This window comes from Primulina eburnea, chromosome 13 (assembly GCF_022965805.1).
Source record: "Primulina eburnea isolate SZY01 chromosome 13, ASM2296580v1, whole genome shotgun sequence".
NCBI classification, from domain to species: domain Eukaryota; kingdom Viridiplantae; phylum Streptophyta; class Magnoliopsida; order Lamiales; family Gesneriaceae; genus Primulina; species Primulina eburnea.
The window spans coordinates 28,559,229-28,572,594 of NC_133113.1; the positions used below are offsets into that span (position 1 = coordinate 28,559,229).

The 13,366-nt window shown below is 34.6% G+C and overlaps 1 protein-coding gene across 2 annotated transcripts; it reads left to right on the forward strand.

Annotated features, from left to right (window-relative positions):
* The first annotated feature begins 7,331 nt into the window (after positions 1–7,331).
* LOC140809838 (auxin response factor 4-like) lies at positions 7,332–12,261 on the forward strand. Of its 2 annotated transcripts, none has more exons than XM_073167587.1 (12): positions 7,332–8,155; positions 8,274–8,330; positions 8,635–8,820; positions 8,907–8,991; positions 9,058–9,148; positions 9,483–9,647; positions 9,751–9,870; positions 9,972–10,047; positions 10,128–10,290; positions 10,400–11,148; positions 11,238–11,428; positions 11,746–12,261. In XM_073167587.1, the coding sequence occupies exons 1-12, from the start codon at positions 7,775–7,777 to the stop codon at positions 11,915–11,917; spliced, it is 2,436 nt and encodes an 811-aa protein (XP_073023688.1). In that variant the 5' UTR covers positions 7,332–7,774; the 3' UTR covers positions 11,918–12,261. The 2 variants fall into 2 exon arrangements, with proteins under 2 accessions (XP_073023688.1, XP_073023689.1); XM_073167588.1 differs by having other exon boundaries at positions 10,128–10,197.
* Positions 12,262–13,366: the final 1,105 nt, after the last annotated feature.

Consider the following 13,366-nt stretch of genomic DNA (forward strand, 5'->3'; position numbering starts at 1 on the left):
ATCCAAGAGAACCAATCTTCAGCCAACGTCTGCAAGGATGTTGTCTTCGGATGCTCTCAACATTCACGGCAACACTTGATATCGGCAGTCTTTAATGGAACGATGTTCCTCGTGATTTTCTCTGAACTTTAGATCGTGCAAAGTATGTATATGACTCTGGGTGAAAAAGACGGCCACGCCCAACGTCCTAGGTTTTTCCTTTTTATAGATGAGAGCCTTATCTTTTAAGGAAACCTATTAAGCAAGGAAAGTGAGAGTTTTATTAGGAATAAACTCTTTTTAAACATTAAAATCATATCTTATCAATTCACTAAATCTTTTAATATCTCATTAGAAAAGGAAGGCAAAATCAAAACAAATATTTAGTCAATCAAAACAATAAGGAAAATATATCGGAGTAAATAATTAATTATATTAATTGAAAACTTGGAAAACATTATTTCCCTTCATTTTCTAAAATGGTACGAATATTTTGGGTATTATGCAGCATGACATCAAAATATCACCATGACTCCCCTCAAATTTTTAATAATATGTGTATGCGATGGTAAGATTAGTACCCGATTTCCTTATTTTCAAATTTCTCCAATTTAATTTTGTTAGTTTTAATGTTTTATTGTCATTCAGGTTTCATCGGAATTCGAACTATTTATTGAGTTTTTTTTTTAAAAAAAATTATTTTACATGATTTTAAACATTTAAATAATCAATTTATTATAATTCGCATCGAACAATGTTTAAATAAAATATTAATATGTACATAAAATATTTGCTCTGGTCCCTCCTAAAATTTTTAATTTTTTTTTTGTAATCAATCTTTATTTTCTGGCTCCGTCCTTACTCTCATGCGATGCGTTTATATATACAAAAGTTATTGTCTTAAATACAGTGATTATTATTTATAAATAAAAATGCTCCTTAACACACATTGATTTGTTTACCAACGAACACAAATAATTTGTTAATATTTATGTTACTGTTCACAGCTTTTTAAGCTTTCACCGATATTGCTTTTCCTTTCTTTTGGTACCTGAACAAACGTCTCAAAAACAACTTTAAACTTCAAAAGACTAAATAGTGGTATGTGGTATGAATTTTTGTTAATTATCAATATTACATTTATATGTTTTGAAAATTATTAATCACTAGTATAAGCACGCAACATGTGAATCGAGACATAATAGATTATATATATATATATATATATATATATATATATATATATATATATATATATATATATATATATATATATATATAATCTCGAGTTTGGAAAGTGGCTTTGTTATTCGTCCCGTAACTTTCTTTCTTTCTTGATATCATATTTATAATTCCCAAGTTAGTGATAAATTGTGTTGGCAGAAAGCGAGAGATGAAGGAAAAGAGAGAGTACGACGAAAGCGGGGGAGTGAAACATGGGAACCCACCCTACTTCCTCCCCCCGACAAACGTGCATTGTTCCATTAAAGCATTTCTTTATAACTCATCTATCCCTTTCCGGCCATACCTGCACATAACGCCAATTTTACTCCTACACACACACACACACATATATATATATATATATATCCTTTTCTTTTTATTATATTTTAGAAAACATCAATGGACCAAAAGGACTGATGAGAATTATAATCATCTAGCCATGGAAGATATCTTTAGGCGTAGTGACAAAGGTGAAGTCCCGAAAACCCGTATGGTTTTGAGTTCAAATCCTACTTACGTGGGTAATATAAAGTAGTTAGATCAGATATGAAATTTATCATATATATCATTTCCATTTCCCTAATACGCATTGCACATATATTATTTTATATTTTGAAAACTGCATGGGTTCTTAGATCTTTATTTGGTAATTATTTCGGATTTCTCCAATCCACTGCACTACATTGATGTTACACTAAAATCATCTCCAACCACATTGCACTACATTTTATATTACAATAAAATATTCCAAAAATATTCTTTTTTTTCAATATTAATATTTCCGTTTTATGTTAATTATTTATAATTTGATCAAATTTCAAAAAAATATTAATTAATTAAATATTAAACACTTATATTAAATTAATCAGATTAAAAACTAAAAAAAAAATTGTGGCGCGGAGCAGCTCGCTGCTCCAATCCAGCGCTAGTTTTGGTGCTGGATTGGAGTGAAAAATCATGGCACCACAATAGTGTGGCACCAATGTCGTGCCATGATTGGAGATGGTCTAAAGGCACCCACATTGGTATGTTAATGGGTGTTATTAACACCCATTAACATTAAAGCACCAATGTGGGTGGAGGTGTTATTAATTTTTTGTGCCAAGTCAGCAGAAAAATTCATTAGAATGAAAGTCGTTAATCCGAAATTTGCGACGGTTTTTCAAAAACCGTCGCAAATTCAAAAGCGTCGCATCTTTCGAATTTCTTTAAAAAAATTTGCAATCGGCGACGGATTTTTAAAAACCGTCGCTATTTGCGACGGAGTTTTAAAAACCGTCGCTAATTATTCAAACGGCCATTAAATACTACATATACTATCTACTAAAATTTATTCTCTATATATACTAACCAATTTCTACAAATTCATCCCACAACATTTATCTTGTCATATTTTTAAGCCAAATGGGTGACAATAGTCAAAACTCACAAAATCGACCTCGATTTGTTTCTCCACCACAATATCCAAATTGGCCGTTTGTTTCAAATTTCCAAGGTTATGAAAATCCTTCGAATCATCCAAATTACACCTCCCGAGCTCCGTATCCACCGCCTACACCTGAATATTGGCAAAGTATAGGCAACCCAGATTTCATGCCGCCTTATTTTTATGGATTACATAATCCACAATCCACCAATATGCCAATCGAGAACGAGCCGCCAACTCCTACGTTTGTCCCAGAGACTCAGTTCTCCGACCGTGAAACACGAGTTGATCTCGAAAATGTGCAAAATGCTGATGTAGATGTTGAGGGTACGAAGAAGCGAATAATATGGAAAAAGGAGGAAGACGAGCTACTAGCGAGATCGTATGTCACAATGAGTGATGACCCAGTCATCGGCAATGATCAGAAGGGGAATGATTTCTGGAGACGTGTTGCGGACTACTACAATAACAATCGTCCCGCTGGTTCATCTCGGAGAGCTTTAAACGTGATTCGATCTCATTGGCACAATACCGTCCAAAAAAAGGTAAATCGCTTCAACGCAAATTATAATAGTGTTTACAATACTTACCGAAGCGGCCATAGTGACGAAGACATATTGCGGTTTGCATATGAAAAATACCGTGATGAAAATAATGGAGTTGCATTTAATCTAGAGCATGTGTGGAAAATCATGAAAACACGTCCACTGTTCACTCCACAGTCCGATGAGCACTTGGTTGGTACAAAGAAAGCGAGAATCTCAGAGTCGGGGGCTAGCAACACCTCATCGAACAAAGATGCGAGTATTGATTTAGATATAAATGAAGAAGAGATTCGCCCAATTGGTCAAAAAGCCGCAAAAAGAAAAGGTAAAAACAAAGCAAAATCATCGATGGAGGATTTGACAACAAGATACGACAGTATGTTCGAAAGTTTTGCGCAGTATACAGACATAAAGAAGAACGAATCTGAATGGAAACAAAAAGAACTTGCAATAGAGGAGATGAAAGCAAAAGCGGCTTTGAACAAATCTGAAGCTAAAAAGAGCAAATATTTGCTTAAGGAATACGAAATCCTTTCGAAAGACACATCACAAATGACGCCGGAGCAGCTTATAGTTCATGAACATCTGTGTGACCAGATTAGAGAGAAATGGAATATGTAATTTTTTATTGATGTAATTCTTTTTTCAATTATCGTAATTCGTTTTCATTGTATTTTGTGGTATTTTTAAAGAGATTGTGTTGAATAATATTTCAAAAAAAAAAGATTCCAATTTTTTTTCGTTTCTTAATAATATTTTAATGAATATTGGAATGAAGTTATTTGTAAAATAATAATAGTACTTATTTTTAGTAATAGTTGTTGTAAAATTTTAAAAATATTAGAAAGATATTGAAATAATTAAAAATAAAAAATAAGTGAGTAAGTGGATAGTGGGACCCATAAATAATGAAAGTTGAAATTAAATGAATGTGGGTGTGTGTTAATAATGGGGAAGTGTTAATGTAATGAATATGTGGCTCGTGGACCCCATCATTTTTGATGAGATGGAGAGTTATTAACATGGATTAATTCCGACGGATGCGGATGCCCTAAGAGCATCCACAATGGGTGGATGTTATCTTATAAAAAAACATGGGGTCTACTGCCACATACTCATTATAACGACATATCTCTTTTACCCTCATTCTTTGTAGCATTCAAGCTCATTATTTATGGGTTCCATGGTCCACTCAATTATCTTACAATTTTTTCATATTAAATAAATATGTTTTAAGTATATTTTACATTATTTAAATCATTATTCTAATTTTTAAAATAATCTTACTTCTTAATAAAATAATTTTATTAATTTTAATAAATAATATTAAAAATTCCAACCGTTAAAAGAGGAAAAGAAAAATTTTTAAAAAATAAAAAAACAAATTTTATTTTAAATACGCGTGGGTTCGCGTGAAAAATTTAAAAAGACAATAAAATTTTTCAAAACACGTGGGACTCGCGTGTCAGGGAGGGTTTGTGAAAAATGGAGTGTTATAATACCCATTTAACACCCATTGTGGATGCTCTAATAAAACCCAAAAAATAGAAGGTTGATGTCGATGAATATTGAGTGACAATAATAATGAAATGAAAGATGACCAAAAACTTATCTTTAGGAAATTTTAAATATGTTATCTCACAAGGGATAATTTCGTAATATGCTAAAATTTAAAATGACATGTTAGAATCATTTTTTTTCCGGTGATAACTTTTTTTATTCATGAATGATGAATCATAATTCAAATTAATTTTATCATTGGTTTAGTATCATAAATTTCAATTTTGTTGATGATATCAAGGTATTCTCTAAGAGTGTATAACATTTATAAATAAATTTGACGTCCACACTTTTTTCGACACACACATTGTGCGCGACATTAAATGTATAATGCAAAAACTTGTGTGAGACGGTCTCACGAGTCGTATTTTGTGAGACGGAATATCTTATTTGAGTTATCCATGAAAAAATATTACTTTTTATGCTAAGAGTTACTTTTTATTGTGAATATCGGTAGGATTGACCCGTTTAACAGATAAAGATTCGTAAAATCGTTTCACAAGAAACCTACTCAATGTATATATAGTGTTACCATGTAGTTATAATGTTCAATAAAAGTATACATGACATGATTCAGTAAGATGATGTTCTTTGGGAAACCCATATCAGTGTTTCAATTCTCAAATATTAGAATATATACTGAAAAAATAAATAATATTTTTTTAATATCTGATAAGACGGTTTCAAATATTTTTTTTTATAGATTGATTAGTATATTATTATCATGAAAAATAATAATTTTTATATAATTTTTGAATGTAAAATAAATTTTTTTTAAAGATGAGATTCGAACTAAGAAACGTCACATCTGAATTCATTTAATATTGTGTAGGTGTGACCTCTGCGAACAGGCTTTTCAAATACTCGTGCGACAGAGATTAAAGTTTGGACAGTTCCGCTAAAAGTGGGGGATCCGTGGCATTCCTGTCATTATATTCAAACTTTAAGGTCAATTTATTTTGAGAATTTTCAGGCTAAATAGTTGTATACGTTTCATAGAACCAGACGTATTAAAGATTTAGCAGAATGGGTGAGCATAGTTTAGTTAAAACCGAAATAATTGATTTAATCGAAAATTCGGTTTAAATGGTACGGTTTTATTGGTTTTTTGATCGGTTATGGTTTCAAAATTAAAGAAATTCAGTTTTCGGTTCGGTTTACGATTTTAATCCCTAAAAAACCGAAATAACCGAATCGACCATATTATATTTAACTAAAAGGTTTTTTGTATAATGAACTAATAAATGAGCCTTAGTCATTTGACAAGTCCAATATTGAAATTTAATGACGCATATTATTTTATTGAGAGATCTGTTGTTTGAAATTGTATTTCAAATTATTATTGAAGCTTAGATTGTTAAGTCATAACTGTATTGTAAGCATATATGTTCTACTCATCTACTATTATTGTTTTTTTTTATATGTGTTACACCAATCAAGCATCAAGTGATGTATAATTTTATTTTTAACAAAATATTATAAAACCGTATATAACCGACCATATAAATCGAACCTTATTACAAAAAAATCGGACCGAACCGTGATAAAATAGTTTGGTTTTGGACCAGATATATTCAAAACCTAAAACCGAAAAATCGAACCATTATAAAGAAAAATCGGACCGAACCGACCGACGCCCACCCCTAGCGAGCATGTCCTCCGAAGATAAATTCACTTCATAAATATTGTATATTATAATGTTTTGATTATTATGTCAAAACTTAATAAAATACAAACATTTTTTCCATAACGTCATTAAGGAAATGCAAAAATTTATGTGAGACGGTCTCACGGGTCGTATTTTGTGAGACAAATATCTTATTTGGGTCATCCATGAAAAAATATTAATTTTTATGCTAAGAGTATTACTTTTTATTGTGAATATCGGTAAATTTGACTCGTCTCACAGATAAAAATTCGTGAAACCATCTCACAAGAGACCTACTCTTAAGAAAAAGTGGAGCGCAAATAATATTGATCGACGATATTTAGTTAATAGAGAAATTTATCTCTAGGGACAAACAGATTTATAATATACGTTATCTTAACCGATTTTTATGGTAAATATTCACTATATCAAAACTCTATATTATATACGTGACAAAATTTTGTTATCGAAACATAAAATAATTAAATTTGATCTTTTTAATTTATTTACGGAGGTAAAGTGGAGTTTGTTTGCATTGAAAGGCAGAAGACTGATCATGAACAGAACCCTCTTTGTATTGGTCGGTCTATGGTCTTAATTAAACAACTAAATTATATTTATAATTCATAATAATACAAAAAATATTTATTTGAATGATGAATAATTTTATCCTTTTTTAAATTAAAAATAATCATAATAACAATAATGATAATACTATAAATAGTACAAAACGAGTGGGGTTAGCCAATGGCTGTGGGTTCTGTACTGTCTGACCTTGTCCCCTCCACTTCAAACAGTTCCTTTATTATTATTATTACTAATAAAAAAGTTTTTTTCCCCATAAAATCCAAATGACTGTAAATATATTTCTCAGAAAACTTAGTTATATAAACAAATCAAAATAATATATATTTAAAATTAGATATATTGTCCGGGCTTACTAAAAACAGTCACCAAAGTCGAAAAGGGGCGCCACTAGATTGGCTTATTTTGCCTTTTGCCTCTGTGCTTCCCGAGCAAGTGTCCATGTCTGCTGAAACTGCTCCCTTCTCACACAACTGCCAATGGGGAAGGAATCATACTTTGAATTTCCTGTTACTGTTTGATGCCATTTCTTGTATTTGCATCTTTTACGAACAACTCACTATTCTTGGTGTCCATTTTAATTTCATGTGAAGTTAATTTCACTACACTTTCTGCTTTAAAGGCGCAACCTGTATGTGTTCACCAGTTTGAGGCTTTGTGGGAACACCATAACTATCTAAAAAAAAGGAACTTGATCACTCACAGCGCACCTTGATCAGTATATCTGACTCTTTCTTTTTTTAGTGGGTTTGTGTGAGCTTGGGTGTTTCTGAACAAACGAGAGAAGGTAAAGTTCTGGGGGAACTGATGGAGTTTGATTTGAACCATGCTTTGAGTGAGATAGAGAAGAATACATGTGAAGAAAATGGAGGGAAATGTGATATCGGAGGGTTTGGTGGTTGTCTTCAACGCTGTTTATCCGCTTCAACTTCATCTTGTTCTTCAAATGCTGCATCAGGTTCCAGCTTCCCAAGTTCAGAATCTCCTAAATCATCACTGTACGCAGAGTTGTGGCATGCCTGCGCAGGCCCAGTCACCAATTTGCCTGATAAAGGGAGTGTGGTGGTGTATTTTGCTCAAGGGCATATGGAACAGGCTACTTCTGCCTTGCCTTTTCCGCCATTGGAGCTGCCCACTTTTGATCTCCCTCCGCAGATCTTTTGCAGGGTTGCGGATGTTCAGCTACTTGTAAGTTGTTTAGATTCATTCCTAACACCCTTTTGGTTTCACTCTATATGGTAATTTCTTCCACTCTTGTATAGCCATCCTGAGTTTGCCTTTTTCCTTTTTGTTTTGTCTCGAGTAGGCTAACAAAGAAAATGACGAGGTCTACACTCAGCTGACCCTACTTCCTCTACAAGAGGTAAGGATAATTGGTAATTATACTGCTTTAATTGTTTTAAATCTTCCTCTCGATGTTTGTTTTTTAGGCATCTTCCTCTCAATGTTTAGCGTGCTTAATTGGTGAATATCTTGTTCCCTCTTACCAGTGACCGTTGTTTCTTAATTCTTGATTACTTCATCTTTTTTTTTTAAGTTATTGTGGATTTTCTTTAAATTTCTTGTTCTATAAAATATATTTTCAAAAGTCATTGTTTTCCTGCTCTAAATTTAAGTTTGGTGAAAGCTCAATTTCAATTCTTGATACTGTCATGGGATTCATTTAGCTGGTCGGCCTAAAGTTGGAAGGAAAGGAGAAAGAAAACGCAGGAGTTGAAGGGGATGAGAATGGAGCTTTACCCTTAAAGTTGACGTCCCACATGTTCTGCAAAACTCTTACTGCTTCCGATACTAGTACGCACGGAGGGTTTTCGGTTCCTCGTAGAGCTGCTGAAGATTGCTTTCCCCCTCTGGTACAAAATCTTTTGCTTAACATGAATACTCTAACAAGTTCTCATTGTTTTTGCAAGATTCGAGTGAATTTCAGTTTGCATTGTAGGATTATAAAGAGCAAAGGCCCTCTCAAGAACTCAAAGCCAAAGATCTTCAAGGAGTGGAATGGAAGTTCAGACACATTTACAGAGGTATGAGTTTCGATTCTATCTATGGTTTTATGTAGAAAATCATGACAAACTGATTTTAAATCGCAGGCCAGCCAAGGCGGCATTTGCTTACAACAGGGTGGAGTATTTTTGTCAGCCAAAAGAATCTTGTATCGGGAGATGCAATATTGTTTCTGAGGTACATTTTCATCGAAACACGGGACTTCTGGATCCACGCATATTCGCTATACATTTTATGCGTGTGAAATCCTTAGTCCTGTATTTTTAAAAGTATAATTAATTGAAGAAATCAAATGACAGTTCTGATTCTTGCAACAATGTACACTTCATTCTCAATGGTTTTGCTCAGTAGTCCATTGGCACCCAAAAAAATAAAGGTTTTGGAGATAGGTTCTTAATCCTCTTTATTAAGGCATTCATCTAATCTTCTCCGTTGTGATGAATTCAGATTATCGGAAATAAACAGTCTCGTTTTAATTAGTCTTCTGAATGCATCTTATGTGACAATGTAGGGGAGAAGATGGAGACCTGAGATTGGGGATTAGAAGAGCCGCTCGACCAAGAAACGGCCTTCCTGATTCCATCATTAAAAATCAGAATTCTTATCCCAATGTCCTTTCATCAGTAGCCAATGCATTATCAAGCAATATCACATTTCATGTTTTCTATACTCCTAGGTACTATAACGTGCAAATATATTTGAAATAAATTTCTCTGATAGGTTGTGTTTTCATGTTATCCCTTGTGGTTGTAATGGATTATGTTGCACATATGACGCAGGGCAAGCCGTGCTGACTTTGTCGTTCCCCATGAAAAATACGCCAAGTGTACCAGAGGCCAGATACCTATTGGAATGAGATTCAAAATGAAATTTGACTTGGATGATTCTCCAGAAAGAAGGTCCCTTAGACCGCAGATTAATACCTGAGATGTTTTGTCTTTTTGGTGCATTACTATGTGATATATAAATATACTTAGAAGAAGCATCTTTGATCCTGCAGGTTCAGTGGAGTTGTCACTGGAATCAGCGACATGGATCCTTACAGATGGCCAAACTCAAAATGGAGAAGCTTGACGGTATATTAAGATTTTACTTAATATCACAACTGTCACTTTCCATTTACATGACATGATTGCTACTGCCATATAACTTATAGGTTCGTTGGGATGACGATATTGTGAGTAATCACCAAGAACGAGTTTCTCCATGGGACATTGAATTCCCAGGTAATTTTGCGCCTCTGAGCATCCAATCCTCCCCAAGAATCAAGAAACTGAGGTCAAGCCTACTGGCTACCCCAGTTGGGAGCCCGATAGTTGGTATACAGTTTTCAGTTTGTTTTTGGCTTTTGTACTGCGTTATTAACTCTCATTTGGTTGATCCAACTTCATGCGCGACCTTGAAAATGCCGGGTTTTCTTCTATGCAGATGGGGGTGCTCGTTTTGACTTTGGGGAGTCTATAAGATCCTCTAAGGTCTTGCAAGGTCAAGAAAATGTAACTTTAGCGTCACCCGTTTATAAAAGTGACAGGATTAACCACCAGCTCGATTTTGAAACTCATCCTGCGGCAACAAATCTTATATCAAACAAGATGAAAAAAATTAATTACAACGAGTTTGTCAGAAATCGGGCTCCTTCCTCTTTCTCGGGCTTTCTGCAATCCAGTTGGTCACCTGAGGTTTTGCAAGGTCAAGAAATTTGTACACTGAGATCTCTAGCTGGTAAAAATGATACAAATCTCGGTGCTTGGTCCAAGCCTGAACTGGGTGGCAATATTTTCGACGCTCATCAAAATCCTCGACCTTGTTTTTATCCTCTAGCTTCCGAAGGTTCTAGACGCATGCTGTTTCCGCAAAAGGGCGTCTACAGAGCCAGACAAGGCCCTCTTACGATTTCCAATTTTTCCAATATTCAGACCGGAGATCTCTCATTAGACCCGACCTCCGTTTTAAGTGGAACTTCAAAAGACATAGGAAATGTGCCACTTCTCTCAAATGAGCAGAGGGCGGTGGATGTTATATCAGCACCCCCCACTACCATAAGGCACCTCAAAAAAGTGAATGATGAAAATAAATTGAAGGATAAGGTCCCAGAATGTAAACTTTTCGGGTTTTCACTGGCGGACGATCACATTTCATCTAATTCCCAAGGACCAAGTAAGAGGAGCTGCACAAAGGTAAAACTAAACAAAGGACATTCAAATAACTTTGATGCTCGTTTTGAGAATCTACGGCTAATTTTTCACACACACACACATATATATAGGTTCACAAGCAAGGTAGCTTGGTGGGGAGAGCCATCGATCTCTCAAGACTACAAGGTTATGATAACCTGTTGACAGAACTTGAAAGATTGTTTAGCATGGAAGGACTCTTGCGTGATCCCAATAACGGGTGGCGCATTTTGTATACAGACAGCGAGAATGATATGATGGTTGTTGGTGATGATCCATGGCAGTAAGTTCCAAACAGGATAAACATATATATTTTCCTTTAAACGTTTCTATTAACCGTCAAAATCAACTCTTTTCAACTTTTAGACTAGAGCTTCCATGCCAATGAAGCCTGTGGGATCACAAGAAGAAACGAAAATGTTATTTTCCTCATCATTGCTAATTACCTTTTGAGTAGTTAATTAGCAGTATAAAGTTGGCGTCACTAATGGTAAAAGGCATCATTCCGATGCTTTTTCGCTATTCGAACACAACATTTTTTGATTGGTCACGTACCATTTCAAATGTTAACTTTTGTGGGATATTCAACTTACACCGCAGTGAATTTATTGAAGTTGTTTCAAAGATCCACATATACACACGAGAGGAAGTGGAGAAACTGAGCATTGGAATAAACAGTGATGACACTCAAAGCTGTTTGGAAGAAGCACCACCCATGACAGATGCATCTGGAGGCCAGTTGGATTCTTCCGCAACTCTTGTTGGGATGTGAATTTATGGGTTATTGAGCTATTATACAATGCCTGCTGTACTTTTACGTGCTCCTGAGTTAGTTTTTCTGTGTCCATTCTGTTATCGACTATGCGCCCATGCTATCGTCATGTGAACTTAGTTATAATCAGTCTTGTACAATGATCAAATTGTGCGGGCTAATGAGGTGGTTTCTGTTGAAATGTGTCGATCGTTGTAATGAAATCTTGACTTGTGAAAAAGGAAAACCAGCAGTGTCTTAAGCTGTCATGCAAAGAATGACAACGATAAATAGGTTGTTTAAGTGTCAATTATTAGCCGTCTTTTTTATTCAGGATGGGATCGAAGTGGCATTGTTTGTTCAAATCGTATGCAATGTGTTGACATTTCAAGCACATTTTTTTTTATTCAAACCATTTTTTTTAAAGGTTGGTTCAAAGTTGGCTACCAAACTTTGAACACACATCCTCCATTCACACTTCACCAACCCCAAAAATTTTTCCTATAAATACCATGCATTTGCATCCATTCAATCCATCCCAAAAACATCCCAAAAGCACAAGCATTTGAGTGTTGTGTAGCCTAGTCATTTAGATAAATTTTAGTATGCTCTGTGGTTGTGGCAATGTCCGATCTTCCACATCAGAAAGAATTTTCTATGTGATTAGAGTTGTGTTAGTTCCACTTTGAAAGTGAGATTGTGTGTGTTTCATCCAAGAATAATTATTCTTGAAGTTCTTGGTGTCCCCTAAGTTGTTCTAGGGAGAGTTGTTGTTATCTCCTATTTTTGTAGGAACGATTTGTACCCATTATTGATATAGTGGAGATTTCTTTTGTTGGACTTCGGTCTCGTGGTTTTTCCCTAATTTGGGTTTTCCACGTAAAAATCCTTGTGTCGTTTTCTTCATAATTATTATCATTGTTGATATCGTGGAAATACTTTGATCTAATATTATCGCTAAAGGGAAAAGATTCAACACTTCCGCTGTACGAAAAGTTATTTAATTTGGCTATCTTTCCCAACAAGTGGTATCAGAGCCGTGTTAGGATACATGGAAGAATCCATTGGAGGAATGTTTAAACTCAACGGATCAAATTATTCCATATGGAAGGCAAGCATGTTGGACCTGCTATATTGCAAAGATCTGTATTTGCCATTGAGTGGAGATAGTGCCAAGCCAGAAAACATATCAAACGAAGAATGGACTATACTGCATCGAAAAGCTGTCGGTTTCATACGACGTTTTATCGAACACAGTATATTTCATCACTTCGCGAACGAGAATAAAGCTGATGCTCTGTGGACCAAAATTGAAGCTATGTTTGAGAGAAAGAATGCCTTGAACAAAGCTTCGATTATCAGAAATCTTGCACGACTGAGATACAAAGAAAATGCAAATATGACAGAGCATCTGAATGCTTACCAGGGTCTAATCAACCAATCTATCACCATGAAGATTACCCTGGATGA